This window comes from Mycteria americana, chromosome 7 (assembly GCF_035582795.1).
Source record: "Mycteria americana isolate JAX WOST 10 ecotype Jacksonville Zoo and Gardens chromosome 7, USCA_MyAme_1.0, whole genome shotgun sequence".
NCBI lineage: Eukaryota > Metazoa > Chordata > Aves > Ciconiiformes > Ciconiidae > Mycteria > Mycteria americana.
The window spans coordinates 48652381-48673884 of NC_134371.1; the positions used below are offsets into that span (position 1 = coordinate 48652381).

Sequence of the window (21504 nt, forward strand, 5' to 3'; positions counted from 1 at the left end):
TGGTAGTCAGATGGTGATGAATAGTCTTAGTAGTAAGTAGTGTAAATCGGGCTTTTCAGTGTGCTCTGAGTACAGGTCATAGGCCACTTCTGGTCTGGGATGTGGGATGTTTTTGTTATGATGGCTCCACAGAGAACCTGTTGACCATCAAGGCTGTTGGTACAGTGTTCCTCACAGCTATGCTAGACCTGTAGTGACTGGGCATACAGAAAGCCAGAGTAATAAGTTAGCGTGTGGCATGTCCAGCAAATACAACTTTTAAGGCCTCTTATTCTTCCAGCATTTTTAGTATTTTTGCTCTGCACTAAGAATCTACTGTCCAGCCTTCTTTGGGCCATCAGATCACTACGATCAGGTAGAGTTCCTGCTCATGAGGACTGGCAAATTAATTTTCTTGAGTTCCTCCAATCGGATGTTCCGTCTATTAAATGGATCCCTTACAGAATGCACTATTTTTTGCAATAAATTTGAATGCAATTATAATATATAACCATCCTTATGGAGAAGTATTCATCTACTATAATCCATTAATTTAAAGACTTTCAAGCTTAGTATGATGTTATCCACAGTATGAAAGACAGACTATCTGTTAACATCTTATCGCCCTTTGACAAAAGAATAGCATCCTTGTAGCAACTGTAATTATAGAGACATAGTAATATAAATATCCTTAATACATCTTTTAATTAAGTTTAGCAAGTGAAAATATTTTGGAGAGTCAACTCAAGGTCACGAGTCTAAGGACCCTGGCAGTGATTCACCACCCTGGCAGTGATTCACCACTGACTGAGAATTTCTGCAGTAACTCAAGAAAATACATTATACTATCTGCTATAGCTGCATACTCATACTATTCTTTGTACTACTAATACATAAATATGCCTTTGTGTGTCTGCTTTAAAAGGGTTAAACCACATCTACATCCACAGTGTAAGATACTAGATACTTGAATCTAGGTCACTGTGTATAGTTCTCAAACAAAGTAATACAAGTGGGAATAAAGAGAGAACAGAAGTGAAAAACTGCACAGGAAAAGGGAAAAAAGGAAAATTCAAACACATCTCAAGTCAGAAAAAGTAGCTGAGGAAGAACATACATCTCATAACCAGGTAGTCCACAGGATTTAGCTGTGGAGCCAGATACTTTCAGCTTCACATCTAAGTTCACAGAAAGACAAGTTTCATCTTTAATTAAGGAATCTCTTATTTTTACATTTCCAATGCTTTCTCCATCAATGTGAAAGTAAAGCAAAGTCAGGAGTGTGTGGCTTCCAGTAATAGTAATAGAAATGGGTGTTTATATCGCAGTCTATAAACCTGTGGTCTACACATCCGAAGACCTAAGTTATGGAATAATCTTTTAAAAAATCATTCAGCCTGCATTAAAGTAATACATAGATATAACTTTCATATATCAGTTCCTCACATGCCATGTAATTTTCTACAGAATGCAGCATGGTGAACAACATCTCAAAAGGCATTCAATGGATATTTGAGCTGTTTCATTATATAAAGCCATATGATGATCCAAAGAAAGACCTGTCCTGGACTTTCTGAAATCTTTGTGAGACATTTCAGAACTCAATTTGGAAATCATGCCTGAAACAGCCCAGAAAGCTGTGTACAGTTATGTCAGAGATGGGCATACACTGTGAGGCTTCCTGATGGCTAAACATGATATGATGTGACAGATGTGAGAGCAAAGGAGCTATAAATTGTAGGAGATAAGGTGTTCTGTAAAACTAAGTATTTAACTATAGGTAGTACAATCTAAAGGCACATACACAAGCGAACCTTCAGGCCTACTGCAAAGCATCGTGCAATTGGGCATGGTGTAAGCTGCTGTATAATCCCTGGCACATGTACAGTAGGATTACATATCAAGCACATTGGAGGGTGAATCCAAGGTCTTGCCACTTCTCATGACCATCCTGATGATAGGGCAGATATAAGTAGCTCCTGATAAGTGCAGTGCTCAGACAAAAGTTAGTGTACTGGTACACTGTGGGAGTGACCTGAGCAGGCAGAATTAACACTGTATGGATGGGAAACTAATTCTTGACTTCCTGTTTTTAAATGTCTGTGTGCTGCTGAACTTGACACTCTGTAAGAATATTACCCATTACCAGTCACCCCTCATTAATACATTAACAAGAAGAGGGTTTTTTCTGTTAATAGTACCACCAGCAATATTTAGAGATCACATCCAACAGCAGCAGCAAAATTGATGGTTCTTTGCTTAGAAGATACCTGTTCAGCTAAGTAGGAGTTCAGCTAGCAGCATTTTTGTTATCAGCAGAAAATGATTTCTGATTAACTGGGGAGGGCAGTGAGAATGACAGAGAAGGAAACCAATATAAAAACTTCCCAAAAAGACGTGTGTTAACCAGCTAGCACTAGCTGTCATCCATTTCCACAGGTCCTGAAGCTACCAAAAGTTCTCAGGGTACAGCAGTCACCATTTTCCAAGAAAGGTAGTTTAGGCCACAGAGACACCTACATACTATGCAAATGCCTCTTCAGTTAATTCAGAGCAATCCTTAAATTCCTAGCATTGGAAACAGACTAGTGCAATTGGTGTGTACTAGTTACTGTCACAACTGTTTAGTATTTCAAAACATCCTCATGTCTGAGTTTCATGCCAAAATTGTAACGTAATACAATACTTAATAAAGCATTAATACTAAAAAATGCTAAAGATGTTGTGGTATCCTTGACTTCTGCTTTCACCCATGTTTGAAAACATATATACATCAAAGATATATACATGTTGAAAGAGTATATTTATTAGCAGTACATTGAGTATATAATTATACCAAATTAAATAGAGAACGCTGAGAATTAACTTTATGAGACAAAAGATACTATTACAGTAATTACTATTATGAGTTACTTGCATCAAAAGACTTTAAAATGCAAAGTTCAAGCACATAAAACCTTAGTCTGATGTAGTACTTATGTTTCCAGTGATTTTGATGATTTCTGGGTGAAATTCACAGTAGTATTTTAGCTATACTGAAGAAGGGTGAAGTGAAGGATAGAGAAATTGAGAATCCTCTTTAAGACACCATAGTGAACTGGCTGAAGAGCTAGAAATAGGGCTGACAAAATAATGCAGAATTTTTACTGCAGTCAGGTAGAAAACATTTTTTCAGCCTCTACAGGAGTTCTTTTTCCCCTGAGATTTCAATATAAAAAAAGTATCTATTTTTCAAAAGTGAAAACCAGATGACAATTGAAACAAGTTTGGAAATGCATCCATGGTTACAATTAGTTCCTCAGGCTGCTCTTCCCTTCCATGGTCCAGAATTCCTAATCAGACTACTATTCCATTTTTGTATAATATCACTAGAGCCCTATGACTGTGATGCCTGCTAGGACATACTATGCAGTTGGGGACACAGAAAAATAGGACATAATGTACTTAGGAGTACAAATCTCACCAGGCAGTTGGCAGTATTTCCAAATCAAACTACATTTCGACCACCACCATCTCCTCCTCCTCCATCTTCCAGGATCTGGAAATATAGTCCATGGACAGCTGTGTCCAACAAAGGGACTCTTCAATTCTAACATTTATTAATGTAATGGTAACAGACTGCAGATTATCTTTCTTGTACAGCCTCAGCCCATACATTAATGGGCACTCCATGAAAACTTGAGAATACTCTTCTTGTTCTTCATTATACTGACTTTTTCTTTAGTCTCACACGTGAATTATTTCATTCCAGGCTGAGTGGTGTGCTTCCTGTTGAACAAAACAGTATTTTTTTAATTTGTTTACAGTATAAGTAAAACTAGAAAAAAACACCACTAAATTAACTTCTACCCATATTAAAAAAATAAATCTAAATTTTTTAATTGTTGAAAAAAGTTTCTTGGTAAAGGTTTCTCATAAGCTGCAACCCAAGTCCCACTTCTTGCATTCAGCTGCCTCATCTCAGAATTAATCTATTAAAGAAATAAAAGTGATTACTTCGATGCAACATTAATACAGGTAGTTTAAGCAACCTCAGTTTAATAATTTCAGTGAGATTATACAGGATTACAGAATCCAAAATGGATACAGTTGAAAAGTTAAATATTAAAAGCTAATTTACTTGTCAAAATGTGATGAAAGGCTTTGTAGCATGAAAACAATTAAAAACAGATCTGTTGTTAGTCTAACAGAAACTGTGTTAAATTGTTTTTCTTTTATACAACATGAATGTGATGAGCTAAGATGTTACTGTACAGTTAAACCCCTCAAATAGCGCTTAAAATAAAATGCTGCTTCTTTTTCAAAACTTCGACATAATAAACTTTTGTTATAATACTGTTGAACAGTAGGCTATTAAATTACATTTGATCATTTTTTCAGAGGACTATGAAAAATCAAGGCAAATGGTACAACCTAGAAAATACTCTCATTTATTCCAAAAATGACAAAACAAAATTTGACGAAAAAAAGAAGAATGTTGGCAGTGTTCCAGATCGTTGCTCTGCTGTGCATCAGTCACTGTCTTTTAAAGAATCTCTCCAACTCTGAACAGCTTCCTCCTTTTGTCTTCCTGAAAGACTGAAAGACAGGGTCATACAGCCCATCCAGTAGGCCCAGACTAACCTTAAAGTGCAGCTTCCCCCTCTACATCATTTTTGTTGTGCTACAGCATGCAGCCACACAAGACACCAGAACTCCCTCTCTTTCCTGACTCCGCTCTTTGAAACACTCCGCAGCTGAAGGAACATCCTCCTTGTCCCTCTTTGGTGTCCTCATAGAAGTCCTTCCCCCTTTCTCTCATGCCCTGCCCTTAACCATCACCATACCTCTGACTTTCCTGAAAGATTCACTAGCCACCAAGCTGTAGGTTGCTCTCCAGATGATCAGTCTGAAGTTAAAATTGAAGTACTGAAGCAGGGACTGAAACACAGAGAGGTTCTGCCTTCCAAGAGATTCTCTTCCAAACAGCAATGCTGTGGCTCTCCCTCTCAACAAATATTTAAGTGCTTTATAATTTGAACTCTGGCAGCAGACATAGAACACCCACCCCCTGCAATTAAATGGGGCCTCTTATGTTAAATGAGATCAGGGAGAAGGATAGGAAGCAAGATGACACTTGACAGCAACATCCAGTTTAGAACAATTACTTCATCACTGATAAAAACTATGTGCTAAAATTTGGAAGAAAGGTTTAACTACCTGACTGAAGGCTTCTTAGCTACTAAACTAACAAACATTTACTTTTTGACTCTTATAACTTTCAAACTTCTCTAGTCAATCTTCCAGCACAGAAAGAACAAAACTTTCTAACAACACAAGCACAAAATCTCCAAACCCTTCATTATTTTTAAGGAATTTTTGTGCAAAGGTCAGCTTTGAAACCATGACAGAAATAATCAGATGAACACCTGTCTACTCCCACTAACACATATACCTTATTATCAGGTAGCTTTTATTTGCTTTTAATATTCTTGCAGAGAATGTTTTCTCCAATTTGATAAACCCAAAGCACAAAATTTTATCAGCTTTTTGGGAATACAGCAGAATTTAAAGTCTGTTCTGTTAGAATCCCACAAAGGTACTCACTTTTTGTTTCAAGGAAGGCAAAAAGCCCCTATGTATGACTATTTTAAAGAACCTATTGTGACAATGTATCCAACCACAGTGTAGGCTCCCTACCTTGGAACAAACAATAGTTTATAGCATTAATACTTGTGATTTCTGCTTTTAACTGATGTTTGTAAGGGCATATAAACTGTCTAAAGCCAAAATTATGCAAAAGTAAACCTGCAATTACTCAAGGCATGGAAAGTAAATTACCCTGTATGTACTCTGATCCAGCTGATAACAGAATCTGGTGCTTAAATTTAACTGAATGGTGCCTGGAGGCCTTGGGAAAAGCTCTGGAGTAACCTAACTGTACCGAATGCACCAATATGGCCCCCAGGCCTGGGGAGAGAGTGGAGCAGTACTAACCAGACAGCCATTACAAGAAAACAAAACCACCTCTTTAACAGCTGTCACAGTAGGTCTGATTATAGGCTTTACAAACTACAAAGTTATCTGGCAAATGTGGTGTTCCCATCCAGTTTCAGCAACTGGAATAACTGCTAGGAAATGTAGCCTGTTAAAAACACGTAAAGCTGATGGCTAGAACTTAAAGCTGTAGGCCAGATGCACCTGGATTTTTCCAGCTACAGATTCTGTATGTTTTCTTTCGTATTGTGTTTTATATAAAGCTGTTCTGAGCCACTTAAAACGATCTACCATTTCATATCACTGTTTTTATTCTTTTTTCTTATCATGGCTCAGTGCCTGAGCCCATCTAGATTCCTTCCTACTCCTGGTATTCTTATCTAGATTTCTCCATTATCAGCTTTCATTCCTAGAGTACAGCCTTACAATTACCTTTAACTAACAATATCACAATGTAAATCTCAGGCCTACAAACCTTTCATACTCTATGAGAACAAAGGCATTCAAAGCAAACTCTGGCAACTAAATCTAAGCACTATGCAGTTTTCCTGAGTCCCAAATTATTAATTTTCAATGACAGTTTCATCATTTTTAGCCTCACTGTTTGCAATTGATTGTCCTAGAAAAATGCTGTGTGCAAGTTGAATGCCATTAAAAATATCCATGTAACAAAATACTTAAATTAAAATAACCACAGTTATAGTGAAAGATTGCCCAGGCAGAATTATTTTCAGTTTTCACATTAAGTTTATTTGTGAAAACATATAAGGAGACAGATACAAATATGAGCAATCACAGAATCATTCGATGAACTACAACACAAATAATAAATAAATGCCTAACATACGCCTGGTTTCATATCCTAGCATTTCCCATTCTTTAGGAGATAGACAGACTCTTGAACTTAGCAGTAAAAGAGATAAACAAGATTCCTGAACTTTTTAATACTGAAATCTACTAATTAGCTTCAATTATCACTTTATAACATCAAACTGTCAAAGATGTATTCCTTTCCTCTTCCCCTACATGGGAATATATTACCGAAAAATTTTCTAAACATCTAAAAAAATTACTACGATTTTGACCTCCAGGAACGGAGACTTCAGCCACTGAAACACAGACAAGCGAGTGTGGCCGTACAGAAATACCCAGACTTTCTCAGAAGGAAGAACCGGAGAACTGAACCGCCCAGCCTAGTCTTAGGATGAGCATGAACAATGGAAGGTGGCGAACTGGCGCCACCCTCTGCTATGAAGCTGGAAATGTTAATTTCTCAGCTATGATAAAAAGTTGCATTATTCTTACCCCATCTATCATCCCCAACTTTATACTGATATGTTTATCTCCAGCCAGCCCACAGTGCTAGTCTCTAGGTTACCATACATTCAAGTAAGATCCTTTTTAACATGTTGTCCATGATGTTTAAATCAATTATTCACATCCACAAAATTTATATATGAACTTATTTCAAAATTCTACTCCAAACTCTCCTTAGGCACATTACAAAACACCTGGACAATAGTTAACCTACTAATGCCCTCCAATGACTGCTCTTGCTAAGACAATATTACTTTGTTATTTTGCTACTCTTCAGGGTGTTATGCAAGCAGCTGTGAGCCTGACTTTTGCCTTTGGAACCAATTTTTCATTGCATATTATTAGAGCAGATACCACTCTCCAGGTCTAGGCTGTATGTAAGACCCTTACACACAATGGCCGTAAGAATAATTACAAAGACATTTAAAAAACAGCTCCTGAATGTACCCCACGAGAGAACAGATTGTTCATTTGTTGTCCCAAAAATCGGGGTTTGTTTACCCGGTGTGCAAAATGCCAATATACACACAGAGCAGAGGTATTTTATTGCTCTAACATATTGAATATGTTAAAGCATTAACATATTCAACTCCCTAATATATATGCAGCGTTATTCTATTAAGTGATTGGTTAAAATCTCTTTGCCGAGCATGTAAATTAGTACGCATGCTTAGTTGTTCTTCTTCAACTTCATCATTTGAGTCAGTGGTATAATTGGGGTAGGTGGTCTGTGAATCAGTGGTCGCGATCTCCCCCTGCCTGAATATACCTTTCCCCTAGTTTCCTACTTTTTGGGAGATCTAAGCGGTTCTTCATCGTTTACTAACTAGGCTAGTAATACATCAGTTAAACTTCTGCTTTCGACAGCCACACCCTGCTTATCAGCCAAAGGCACATTGTCTACCTTCCTATGTAGATAGGGTAGGGCTCTACAATGGATTTCTATAGCAGCATCAACATTATGTGAATTGTGTACTTACATTTGATTATTACAACAATTTTGTAGAAACCTTTCCCTTGAGATGTCACTTGCAAGAAATAAATCTTTCTTTCAGCTTTCCTGAATTTTTGCATGTGATTGTGATTCTAAAAAACACTCTAAAAAAAAAAGACTTCCACTATTATCATTTAACCCCACTTCAGAGCATCATGCTTCAAAATAACTGTACTTACAAGTCTGTGAGTCCTAAGTGACTGCAAATATCTTTCTTCCTTTAGAACTGATGGGAAGATGTAATTACTACACAAAACTAGGCTCCAGTTTATTTGCCAAAGTCAGACTTAGAAATATAGGACTCCATGTTTGTTAGAAAATTTAATACGAGGAACTTACCTCTATCAGTACTTGGAGCCCAGGTCATCCAACTCAAGACCCTTGCCAGGCTGCAGCACGATTCTCTTCTTTCATGGCCAGCTTTCATTCTCATTGCAAAAAGGCACTATAGGGATAATAGCGTCTCCATCTGAAGTTGTACTGAGATATTGCTGTGGCACACACATGGACACAGAGAAGGGAAGTGCTCCTGGGTCTCACAAATTACATAAGCTTACATGACTTGAGGTAAACAATTTTACTATTTGTCAAATATAGTCAATGATACCATACTTCATTTATATAGTACGCTGAGATTATTATACAAGGTGAACAGCCACCTGTGGATGAAATGTTGTAGAGATCACAGACATATCACAGAGATAAAGATTTCTGAAAGAAATGGATTCAAGGAGGCATTACACAATGAGACAAACACATCACAGGCAACAGGACTGTGCAAGCATCTACAGAAACTCAAGAGACTGCAACAGCACAGATAGCTAATAGTGCCACCTGACTAACCACCAGAAACACATTTTTCTTCCTATATTGCTCTCTGGTTCGTTTTCCTACCACCACAACTGCTGGCAAGTTTGCATGCTAATTCTGCTTTGGCTTTGACCCTGTGAGAAACAGCAATTACTAAAACAAGTAAGAAAGAAGTTGGACCTTGTTCGGGATTGTACATGCAGCTCGTGCTCTTGAAATCAACAATCCCCTTCCCCATTTTAAATAGACGTTGCTCCACTTGGACAGCTGCACTTTTATGCAAAACTCAGAACTAGGAAGCCTCTGCTTTAATTTAGTAAGCACCTTCCATGAATACCAAACACAGAGGTAAGTCTCACAGACTGTGACTAACTGTCAGGGTTGAGCTCTCCCTCACGCTGTTACATTAAGACGACAGGCGTATAAGCTCCGAAGTTTGCACAACAAACCAAATACTCATAAGCAAGTAAATTTTCCTTCTTACGCAGTTAAAGACTAGTTTGAGGACACGGTTATGATTAATTCTTATCTCTACCAACCTGGTCAGCTTGCGCTGCTCCGCATGCTGCCGCCGCTGAGGCGCGCGCCGGCCCTACGGCCCACCTTCCCGCCCTTTGCCCCGCTGAGGGAGGAGGCGGCCAGCGAGCTGACCCGGCTCCTGCAGCTGCCGAGCCCAGCGGGCGAGGAGCGTGGGCACACACAGGCCTCACCCCCCCGAGCTGGCGCGTAAGCTCCCAGCGCACGCACGGCGCTAACCCCGGCCCGTCCCGCCTCAGAAGAAGCGGTCCTGCCCCCAGGCAGCCTGCACCCTCTGCGCGGGAAAGTGGACCCGCGCTCCGTTCCTGTCAGCGGGGCGTTTCCCTCACCGGCCCCTTACCTTTCCGCCGCCGGGCGGGTGCTCAGCCGCACACTGAGGCGATGGGGCTCGGGGCGCCGCCCCGCCCAAGGGCCACGGCCCCGGGGGTGCCCCCTCCGGCCGCAGGGCAGCCCGCTTGGCCCTCGCCTCGGCCAGCAGCCGCCTGGAAAGGGGAAGCCCTTTCTCGGGTGGTAAGATTAGCTGTCTCTAGGGTGACCTACAATAAACACGGCAACACGGGCAGAGCTCTTGACTAAAGATGTTTACCAAATTACTACCTGCACTCTCAAAAGGAGCTTTCAGCAGAAACCTGTCCAGCCACCACTAACGCTTCATCCATTTATTCCTCGATTTAGCTGCTTGAGGTGCCATGACATTTCAGAGTTGGCAGCTCCCCCCCCCCCCCCTTGGCAACTCAGCAACTGGTCATTTCTGTATTTCCTTAAGAATTTTTCGATAGGATATTTAATTAAAAGTATTACACAACAGAATAATAGAAATTACTTTCTTCAAGGAAATGCTTGAATAGAGGATTAGATAAATCTTAATTTTATAAAGCATGCAATGAAACAGGGTAGTTGCAAAACACATTCTATCCCAGGCACGTGTGCTGTGAGACTTTGATTTTACAAAGCAGAGCTAGAAAGTGAAATCCCTTCTCTATAGTGACAGAAATTTTGCACAGAAAGTTAAACAACTGTGTATCACTTGGGCAGCTGTTAATCAGTATACCTTAGGACTGTTCTCTTGGGGAATTTGCAATACCATGACTTAAAATTATATAATAATTTGCATGAGCAAATTACATGCAGAGCTCTTCTAGCCCAATCCCACTCAAACCCAGCTGAGACAGCTGATACTGATACAAACACAAAAATCTGTGTATAGGGCTCATGTTTATGTGGTTTTTTTAATGAGTTGATTATTGTTGTTAGAACTTTTAGTTATGAGTATTTGACCTGAGGAGTTCATGATCTCCCCGACGTGTAAAACTGCCAACAACTGAACAAGCAGCATCGTCTCTAATGTTTGGCTTTTTTCTAAACAACCACATGAAAAGGTTAACTCTGAATTAAAGAATTTTATTTTGTGCATTTCAGAAATAAATGAATAATGACATTTTCTAAAATCAGGTGTTGCTGTGCTAGACGGACACGTGTAAAACTCATCTTTCCATTTTACATTACAACATGCAGTGTGAGAATGATACATTATTTTACTTGAATTCTCAAGTTAATCATCTTTGAATAAATCAAGAGCTATTAACTGTACGAACAATGGCAACAGTCAAAATGATTTCAATTGGGAGGAAGAAAAAAAAAATGTCTCAATACCATATAGATCAAGAAACACCAACTGGAACACAATGGAATCACAGTTCTTACTAAGTTCTTTAGTTTATTTCTAAAACATATTTTACTGATTATAACTTTGCATTACTAGTTTTTGAGTGTATAATATAAATTATACTAATGAATGAAAATACAGTTCAGGATCAGTCAACGTAAGTCAGCTATTTTTAGGGGATCATGACTTCAGTATAGAGTTTATCTAGATGAATACCAGCTCATGTAAGTGTTAGATTTAACATTGCTTTCTTCCCTCTTAATTTTTAAACTACCTGGCTCATCAAAGTGTTGAGTAGCTTTGTGATAAAAAACCCCAAAAAGCAAACCACCACCCCCAAAGTTACAACCTCAAATCTTACTTTTGTTGCTACTTAACAGCAAAGTCAACCAATATGATACATATTTTTTTCTTATTTAAAACATTTATCTGTCACTAGAACTATGCTCAACTAATCAGTGCAGAAGCAACATTATAAATGGGCATGTTTAGAAGTTCTGTAACATATATTTTGTGTACATAGTGGTGATTTATCTTTCAAATTTTACTATTAAATTAGAAAAAAAAATAGCAGTGACAAATATGCAGTCTCTATCAGCAGTGCAGTTTGCAAAACAGTGGAAAATCATCTGTAGTAACGCAGGAAGGTTTTGATGAATAATTTCTCACTTTTTTTTTTCCACACTGAAAGAGTGTTATTGCCAACGTATATAATTTGACACCTTGTGGAAATCTTTTTCAACAGTCATAGCTCTTAAGCTGCACTTCCAATTTTTTAAAATGTTTTCATCAAGTAAGAACAATTTATTCTGCCATATTTTTCCTGCTTTCTAAACCATAGGAGCTATAAAACATACCTTGAAATAATAAACGAGAAATAATTACCTAGGAAAACAGTAAAAAGCTTGTGATACAGTAGGACATAAACCTCAATATCATTATCAAGAATTTTGGAAAGTTCAGTAAGTTATGAAAAATACTTTATATGCCTCTTGCACATTAAAAAAGAAATCCGTGGCTGACATCTCAGTAACATTTTCGATCAAATGACATCTCTCATGCATTGTGTCACAAAAATAAAAATTTCCCAACCCATGTACTGCAGCAGCTCAAGAGCTGAGGTACAATAATCACAGCTTCTAAGTACTGAACACTTCAGCAAGGGAGTTCAAATACTTACTAACCTTTCAAATAAATAGCATGAATATCGCCACTTCTTACAATTCATCTATCTTCAGCCTATTAACTTGCCCTTAAATGTATCTATCTGTAACATGTCTCCCTGAACAAGACAGCACACTTGCACTGTATTTTAGACAGGGTACAGAAACGTTAAAATACGGATATAATAAAATCTTGACCTATGTGTTATTAGTGCATTACAGTTACATCCTGTGTATATTTTTTTCAGCATATGTTGTCTAACATTCAGAAATGCAGTAGCAGTTTTGCTTTCCCCATGTGCTGTCAGCCTCACTCTCTGCCTGTTTATTGCGCTAAGATGGAAAAATTGCATAAATAGGGAGTTGAGAATTACCAACCGCACTTCTGTCAACCATGCTTCAGTTTGGGAACATTGAACTGAACTCAATAAGGGTGTGCAGGCATCCAAATATGAAAGAAATATGTGTTTTGCATCATGTCCACTGGATGCTGTTCCCAAAGAACACCACATAGAGGTAGCATGCTTATTCTTATTGATGTAATTTCAAAAGGCCTAGAAACCTCATCTTCTCTTCTCTGGTGGTAGGCTAGTATCTCTTCTCACTGATGTTAAGTGTTTCCACCTGCTTTAATAGAGCTAGGATTTTCCCAAGAATAAAGGGCTGAAGTGACCATACTTCTTCAATGAATTATTTTAATTAAGCAGACAAGCACATCGACTTCTGTATCTCTGGCCTCCCCTAACATATAGGCTGTGCATTGTATGCACATGCATGTTTCTTATGAATTCCTCATGGTGAAAAACAGATTTAAATGAAGAAATAGGTTTGCTGCATGGCCCACAGTATTTAAATAAATTTAAAAATGGCTTAGCATAGGATATTACCTCATTATTGCTGAAGTTAACTCTCAAAGTAGTTTAAAGTTTTTGAAAATTTTATATATAACTTCAAAGGTTGGTTTATTACAGTATTCATAAACTTTATTTTTGTGGTTGCTTAATGGAGTGTTCTACTGAACACATACAAATAAAATCCCCATAATACAGTTGAACAGAGAGACAACATATTATGCCTTCATTAATATATGGTGCTACAGCACAAAGCATACCAAACTCAGAAAGCTATAGGCTAGCCTACTCCCCTTTAAGCATGCATTTCCAAAACATCCATTTACTCCTTAAGAGACAAAGAAAAAAAAACAAAACAACCCAAAATGTAAGAGCTGTGCTGCTTATTTTTAGCTCAGGAGAGAGCTACCCCACTTTGTTACATTAAGATTTTGATTTGAAAAAGCTAAAAAGCCAAAGCTACTTAAAACTAAGTTTGTGCATATTCTTAAAATTGATCCTTACTAAAAGTTTCTGCATCAAGTGTGCACTGCAGTTTTATTTTATTGTCATGGCCTGATTTTCAAAAAAGCACCCAAGCCCCACACAGTTATAGGGCATAGGAGCTGCTGCATTCAGCATATTTGAAAGTCAGGACACAGCTTAAGTGATTGTGCAGAACAGGACGTTTCCCTTGCAGTATAAGCCAAGTGTTCATTTATGCCCAATAATAAGACCACAGAAGTTTCAGCAAATCAATCAAAATAAACTTTTACAAGTCATAAAGGATTTCAAGGATAACACCAATTGACCAGGCCTGAGTTTCACAGCTAAAAGGGCAATACTGTCCATTTTCGTTGGTCAGTTCTGGAAGCCCTTTCCAGGATGATCTGATGAAAGAAAAAAACAAATGAGTGGTGGTGTTATACACTGAAATTAAAAGAGCATTTCATTTTAAAACCTTTTAGAAGATTATTTTGGTAGGAAACTGAAAACCATGACTAAAGGCCTGTTGTCCTACCTGCACAGTATGTTCTTTAATAATCGAGATCTAATTCAATTTTTCTTCCTGCAGCTAGGAATCGTAGTTTCTTGTGGGGGTGCCTCTCCTTCAGAGTAGACTCCCTGCTACTAATAATATCTGAACTTACACTACTGGCATATTGCTCCTGTTTCTCATTCAGGTAGTTTTGCAGTTGGAAGAATACGAATGATCTTCAAGATAACTGCATGATATTCAAACTACACTTGAAACTGGATTATGGTGCTAAAGTGTGATAACGGCTGGCAGATAGCATGACTACCTAAGCCTTTTTTTCCTCCATAGGAATAAAACGCCCCACAAACTAACGTACTTACAGAAATACTCCCAAGTTGAGCCTGTTGCTACATTAATAATTCTGTACACAAATGAAATACCAAAACAGAGTAAAAATATACTACTGAAGTAGTAAGACCGAAAAAACAAAGAATGTTACCGAACTGCAAGTTATTTGGTAATACTACCAAACAAGACACTGCGACAAGACACTACGCAAGGCAAAAAAAATTGCTTAACAAGTCCCTTTTCTTCCTCATGTGGTCAGACAAGCCCTTCTGTCATGACCCGTCCTACTGAGTTACTCTTATGGGTACAAATAAATGCATAATTGACGTACTGCAGAACAGAGTATATGGAAGAGATATCAAGGGCAAGATCTTTGTCTTGTTTGTTTTCGTTTGTATCAAATCCTTAAAAATAGACAGAAAAAGGGTTAAAATGGTGTCAGTTTGGTGGTTTGGTTTTTAAGACAGAGAGCTCAAAATGCAAAGGAACATTTAAGGGCCATAAGCAAGTTCCTCTCCATTCTTAGAATATGAAGGTAATTAAGATTCTGAAACACTGTCATACTAATTTCCTCAATTGTAACACAAGAAATCCTAACAATATTTTGCATCAGCTTATCTGCCACAACTTTAATCTGTCACTACTAGCCCTTTAACTATTTTGTTCTGCAGGTTGTTTTGAAATATTTTGATTTTTTAAAAAACAACTCACCAACATTTTTTCTGAAATTCATTTTTTGTATGAAATTAGATCCTAATTTTTACATAAGGTTTATTTCACCCAGTCTTCACATGGGTAAGCATTAGTAATTCTGCAATCTGTAAAAAGCGCTAGATCTCAGCTGTACTTGAAACCTGACCTGAGATCTGCAATTAGGACATGTAGCAGTGAACTTCATATGCAGAAAACAGATGCTGTTTATATTATAGATCTGTACTTTTACATGCAATTGGATAGCAGATACCACTAGCTTGAATGAATACTTTGAATCTGTGTTAGCTGGTGTCTTACCTTTCAAGGTGAACATAGTGGCGAGAAAGAACATTCTTAATCATTACTACAGTTTTTGCATACATCTCTGGACCAATCAACTTTGAGAAGTACAATTTGGCACGAAGAAAATATCCAATTGGCCACAGCCATTCCTAAAAAAAGAATGAAAACAGATTATTATTATAGCTGTCAGTTTGAAAAGGTGACAGCACTTTTTCTAAAATTGAAGAAACTGGCTCTTACAGGTCCTTGGTGATAATTAAAACCTCTGGCTACGTTATAGTTGTCATTGTCAAGAGCATTATCATATACTCCACAGTAAACCATATCACTGCAAGAAAGAAAAAATAAATTATGCAAACAAAGCCTTAACAAAAATGATACATAAAAATGGAAAGCAGAAATGAATTTGTCATGGCATTTACATTTAATGATGGTTAAGTTAGGGAGGTATCCACCAGGTTCTGTATTTTACATGACAATGGAATACCAAATACGGTTTAAACTAGTAGGAAAATGGTTAAAGTCTAGGAATGACTTGAATTCATAGTTTTGCCCTTACGCTTTTACTCAAACTGTAGTGCTGTGCACTGTATCATGTATGTGTGTATCAAGATGCAAATTCAACATCTTCTATGATACCAAATTTGACTTGCTTACTGTGTGACATCCAAAACCACCTGGTGATTGTCTACATAAATAAAATCAATTGCATGGACTTTTAGAACAGCAAAATAATTGTTCCAGAAGTACTTATTGCAGCCTTATTTCACAGGTATATATGAGGATTTTAACAAAATAAATACTACCCCCACATGTCAAATAATTCCTGCTGTCATGTTTCAAAATTAACGCTTATTCTTATCTCTACCATACTTACTCTGGGTCTAAGGTTTTCATGCCTAATGGACCAAGCAGTTTTTCCTCTGCTATCTGCAGAGCTTTCCAAGCTCTCTCAGGTGTGAACAACTCAGGGGCCTAATAAAATAATACAGATTTAATGAGTAAACTCTGCGCATGTACACACATAAGACTGTGTATACAAATGTAGAAGACCACAAAAAGCCCACGTTTCATATTACTGAATCAACTTCTGGAACCTACAAGTTAGAGTAAGCAAGAGGACAGAAGCTATCAAGTTGTTTGTTTTTTTTTTTTAATTTTTATTTTATTTTAAATACACTTGCCAAGTATTATTACTGAAGCTCTTCATAAACCTGATAAAGACAACAAACAACCCATGCTTTACAGACACCTTTCCCATCAAAATAGCTAACCTTAAAAGACATTCTGAGTACAGTGAACACTGCAAATTTATCCTAGCTATACACTGGACAGCAGTTTCATTTAGGTAAGTGCTGTCAAGGATGTATTTTTAGGAGATGCTCCAAGATAGACCAATATTAAAAGCACAGAAAAGAAAAGCTTTCAAAAAGTTATTCTACGCAATGTATATTCCTGATATAATGCTATGCAGATGAACCTTACAATGCAAGCTTAGTTCAGTAATAAAGAAAATTTAAAGTGCAAATGCTTCCCTCCACCCCCCCTCACTTACCACAACCATTGCTATTGTAAAATTTGGCCTGAGCTGGTAATCACACCATGGACTTGAAGCTCCATAGCTGTCCTTATAAATTCCACGTTTGTGAACAAGATTTGGATGTTTCTCATTAGGATCTGCTGGGTTCTCTGAGACAAAGAACAGCCTTTCAAAGTGTCCTTGAATTTTTCTGTTCCACTCGTCATACGTGATAGTCTCCTCCTTTCCTGCAAGATGTTACAAACAGGTTTTATTTTCTGAAAACAGCCGCAGTGGTAACACCAGAAGTATGCTTATGTCTATTTTTACTGTTTTGCTTATTTAAGTTTTACTTAAGATACTCCTAACATGATAAAGGCCATAGTAGCATTGCAAAAAGTTATTATCTAGAAGCTGAATTATACTGCAGATCAACTCCAACACATGCACAACTTTTTTTTTTTTTTTTTAACACAACATTTTCTACCTTGCAGTTAGCTAGGAGCAAACAGTATGAGGTACTGTGATCTACAGTAAATATTTAATTGAGTGAGTTTAAAACTTATAATTAACATTTTGGCATGGTAACATGTCAGCTCTTTTATAGTACTTGGTATACATACTCTTGCTATTTTGGAGACTTCAAAGAGAGTATCAAAACATTAGGATAAGTGTCACTTCTAAAAGCTTTCTCTTCCTGAATTCCTGACACATAACATAGCAGGAGCAGACCTAGGATGACCTCTCTCCAGCTGGTGCTTCCCCACACTTAGGCCAATTCTACAGCTCACAGGAACAGCTCACTGAAACTTCAAGTGAGACTAGAAAAACATCAGGTTTTAGTCAGCAGAATTGTGCTAGGGATATCTTCCTGATTAAGATACACATACATCTTAAATAAGCAATGGTTTTATGAAAGAATCAAAAATAGTAAAGAATTGTACATTAGTTTTATATTAGGGTGACTACAGGAGTATTACCTGTTCTTCTTAAAATATAATTGGAACATAGCAAAAAGGACAATACTACCAAAATTGAAATACAGTATTGCCAGAAGAAGAAAAAGCCTAGAAATTATAACACTAAGCCTATTCTTAAGAAACAAGGCATATATCATGAATAGGAATTAAGGCTTGTTTTAAAATAGATTCAGCAGTAGATGAATGAAATTTAAACTCAGTTACATGAGATTAACAACAGAGGGAAGTATACACACATCACATTGAATCTAAAAAAGTTTCTCATAATTCTGGAACAAAAGAGGTAAGACAAGTCCTATAAATATTATTTCTACATCTATGGATAATATTGCTGTGTACTGAATTCTAAGTTGTCTTAGTAGCCACAGATTTTAAGAAATCCTGAAATGACAGGTAAGTTCATGACCTAAGAATTTGTACTGTCTAGGACAGATAAGGAAAAAAAACCCCACACACCTTATATTAAAATTTTCTAAAACAGATTAAAAGAACCATTAAATTACTTTTTTCCAATATTAACCTTTACTGAAGAGTAAAAAGGCTTTACGGGGCATATATATTCCCTTGGGCTGGTCAAACTCAAAGTAAAGTAACTTTGCAACCAAAGCAGTATCCCTCTGAAACACAAGGGACATCTAAAGATATTTATGTAAATATTCACAAAAAGTTGTTTTCTTCTGTGTTGTGAATATTGGGGGGGGGGGGGGGGAGGGGGGGGGGAAGGGGGGGCGACACAACAACAGATGACAGAAAAGAAAAAGTGTCTTGTGTCATTTTACTTAGCATTCTTGTAATGAATGATGCATATCATCATAATACATAATAATCCTATCATTTATATCCATTTTGATAAATGGTATTTAGGCTCCAAAATTCCTTTGTAATCCACATCTTAATACATGGATTAAAATATCTGAAATATCGACAAGACAATATCAACCCCTTAAAAATTTTTCTAGTAACAAAAGATTTTAATCATGTAAGATACTTTCTCAAGTCTTTCCCCTTTTCTCTCTAAACCTTCTTGAGTAGTTTGATAGTCATCCCTGATGTTATGTGGCCACCATTTCATTGTTTTAGTTATTTTTATACTCTAGCAATACAATTATGAGATGTGCCTGTTTTTACCATGTCTTTTTACAGTGACTCCACGGAATGGAAACACATTTTTCCCAGATAAATCCAGTAACCAGCGAACAGCCGACTTGCACAGGCCAACAATTTCCACAGCAGAGCCATCTCTAAAATAATAATGATTAAAAAGAGCCCAAAAATTACTTCAAGAAGGCTATTAAAGTTCAGTAAGTAACTGAAAAAAAAAAATTTCTAAGTATCTTATTTAGACACTTTATGTTTCCTTATTCTCCTACTACTCCCCTATTTCTCCTATGAGCATCCCAAAGTTCTACAGTATTGCAGTGTTTTGTGGATAACAGCTCCATCATCATCACTACTGCATTGATTTTCTAAACTTCAGTCATACCTCTCTCATCCATATTCTCTTGAAAATGAAGAATCCTTAGACATTCCAATGTCTCCTTGCAAGGCAGCTACTCCACCCCTTTGAGTTTTAGCTGCCCTTTTCTGTACCGTCCTTTATTATGTCCTTCTTGAGACCAGCACTACACGTAACACTCAAGGTACAAGTGCATCTTGCGGGTGCAAGGTTTCACAAAGAGGCAGAATGATGCACTCTGTCTTGTTCTAAAAACTTACTGATGACACCCAGTATTATTATTTTTTATTAGCTTTTTTGGCTGCTGCTGTACACTAAGATATGATTTCAGAAATCTACCAATGACTCATATTTCCTTCCTGTGTTGTAGCTCAGTTCTGACAGCATTCTGTAGGCATGGTTTAGACTATTTTTCCCCTGGATGCATATCTTTATCTACGCTGAAGCTTATCTGCCACTTTTAGGCACACTTGGTTTTATAGGGTACTTCTGAGTTTCATGGAGGGCCAAGAATAAGAGAAGAGAACATTAGATAAGCAGACTGTGTCAATTTATTTGGATCAGTAGGATTCCATCTGATGAAGAAACACCAGAGGAAAGGGTGGAAAACAGGTGGGGTTTTCTATCAGCTAACAGTCACAGAACGAGCTTGATTGTAAAAACTGGCTAACAGACACTTTTCTTCTGTACAACAGACACTTTTCTTCTGTACAACAGACTGAAATGGTATTATCATACCAGCTAATTTGTACAGATTTAAGATAATTTTATACTAGTGATTAAGAAGATGAAAAAAGGATCTGCCCCAAACAACTTGATCCTCTAATGTTAAAACTGTTTTCAATACAGAGGTTCTCATCTGCACATGCACTTTGGTAACTTAGGTAATATTTCTGCCATAATAGATTACTCAAGTCAAAAGTGAAGCGTTAAAATAAGTGCTAAATGCACTTCTTGGGCTTGCTTCTTTTTTCGGGTGATATTCAGACAATCATCATATGCATAAATTTCGTATTGTACTACATGGAGTTTTACTGCCTGCTTGATGTAAAATTTTTCTCCAGCATCACCAAGCCTCTTTAGGGCAGGTACCTCCCCCTCTTGGTTCCCAACTAAAATGCCTGACTTGTCAAGCAAAATAATGTTTTCCTTCAGTTCTCACCCACAGATGGCAATCAATTTGAAACTGATGCTGTACTAAACTCAAGCAAGGATGCCTGCAGCAGTTTGCTAGCACACAGTAAAGAGCTTATTTTTTAAATGTTTAATCTCAACTTTAAAAACTTAGACATTGTAGATATTTTTGAATTCTAAATAAGAAGTATTCAAACAACACAATTATCAATAGGTATCTCCTATAATAAGTCTAAATAACAAAGTACTGCTAGTACTACAAGTATACAGTTTTTCCTGAATTACATTTTACTACTTGAATTCAAAAGTTGACTCTGCATGGAGCTAAGACCATGCCAGAAACTGAGGGCTTCACCTGCTAAAAACCCTACCTTTTTTCTTCAAATAAGTACAAAGAAAAAAGTTACCATCGGCATTTTAGTAGGCAGAAACATTTAGAACATTTGAGATCACCTCTCAGATGTGTTAATGGAAAGCATAGTAGTTCTGCAGAAGAATTTAAGTTAAAAAAATAATTTAAAAATCCCTGCCAAAAGCCTGGATTTTGTACCTTGGAGTAGCAGGAATTCCTCTGTTGCGAGCTCTGTCACTCTCTCCCATTTTATCCATCCAAGTGCCACAATTGAAGCGGTTCCCTCCAAAGACAAAGCCAGTTTCACGGTCCACACCTGCAGTTACATTAAAACCTGCCAAGCAAGAATATCAGGTGTGAAGTCTAGATTTTAAACAAACAAAACAAAAAAAACCAACTGCTCCCCCCGCCCCAGCCCAAACCTCCTAAATAAACAAAAAAACACTCCAAACAAGAGATCTGAGGTGG

The 21504-nt window shown here is 37.3% G+C and overlaps 1 protein-coding gene across 4 annotated transcripts in view; it reads right to left on the reverse strand.

Annotated features, from left to right (window-relative positions):
• Window positions 1-11000: 11000 nt before the first annotated feature.
• AGL (amylo-alpha-1,6-glucosidase and 4-alpha-glucanotransferase) overlaps window positions 11001-21504 on the reverse strand; it is a 39472-nt gene continuing 28968 nt past the window's right edge. For all 4 annotated transcript variants that reach the window (XM_075508280.1, XM_075508282.1, XM_075508278.1 and 1 more), the window contains 7 exons: window positions 21235-21370; window positions 19223-19335; window positions 17151-17362; window positions 16473-16570; window positions 15836-15923; window positions 15611-15744; window positions 11001-14162 (listed from right to left, as the gene is read on the reverse strand). In XM_075508280.1, the coding sequence (XP_075364395.1) occupies window positions 14045-14162; window positions 15611-15744; window positions 15836-15923; window positions 16473-16570; window positions 17151-17362; window positions 19223-19335; window positions 21235-21370 (899 nt within the window). In that variant the 3' untranslated portion in view covers window positions 11001-14044. The remainder of the gene's footprint in view (window positions 14163-15610; window positions 15745-15835; window positions 15924-16472; window positions 16571-17150; window positions 17363-19222; window positions 19336-21234; window positions 21371-21504) is intronic.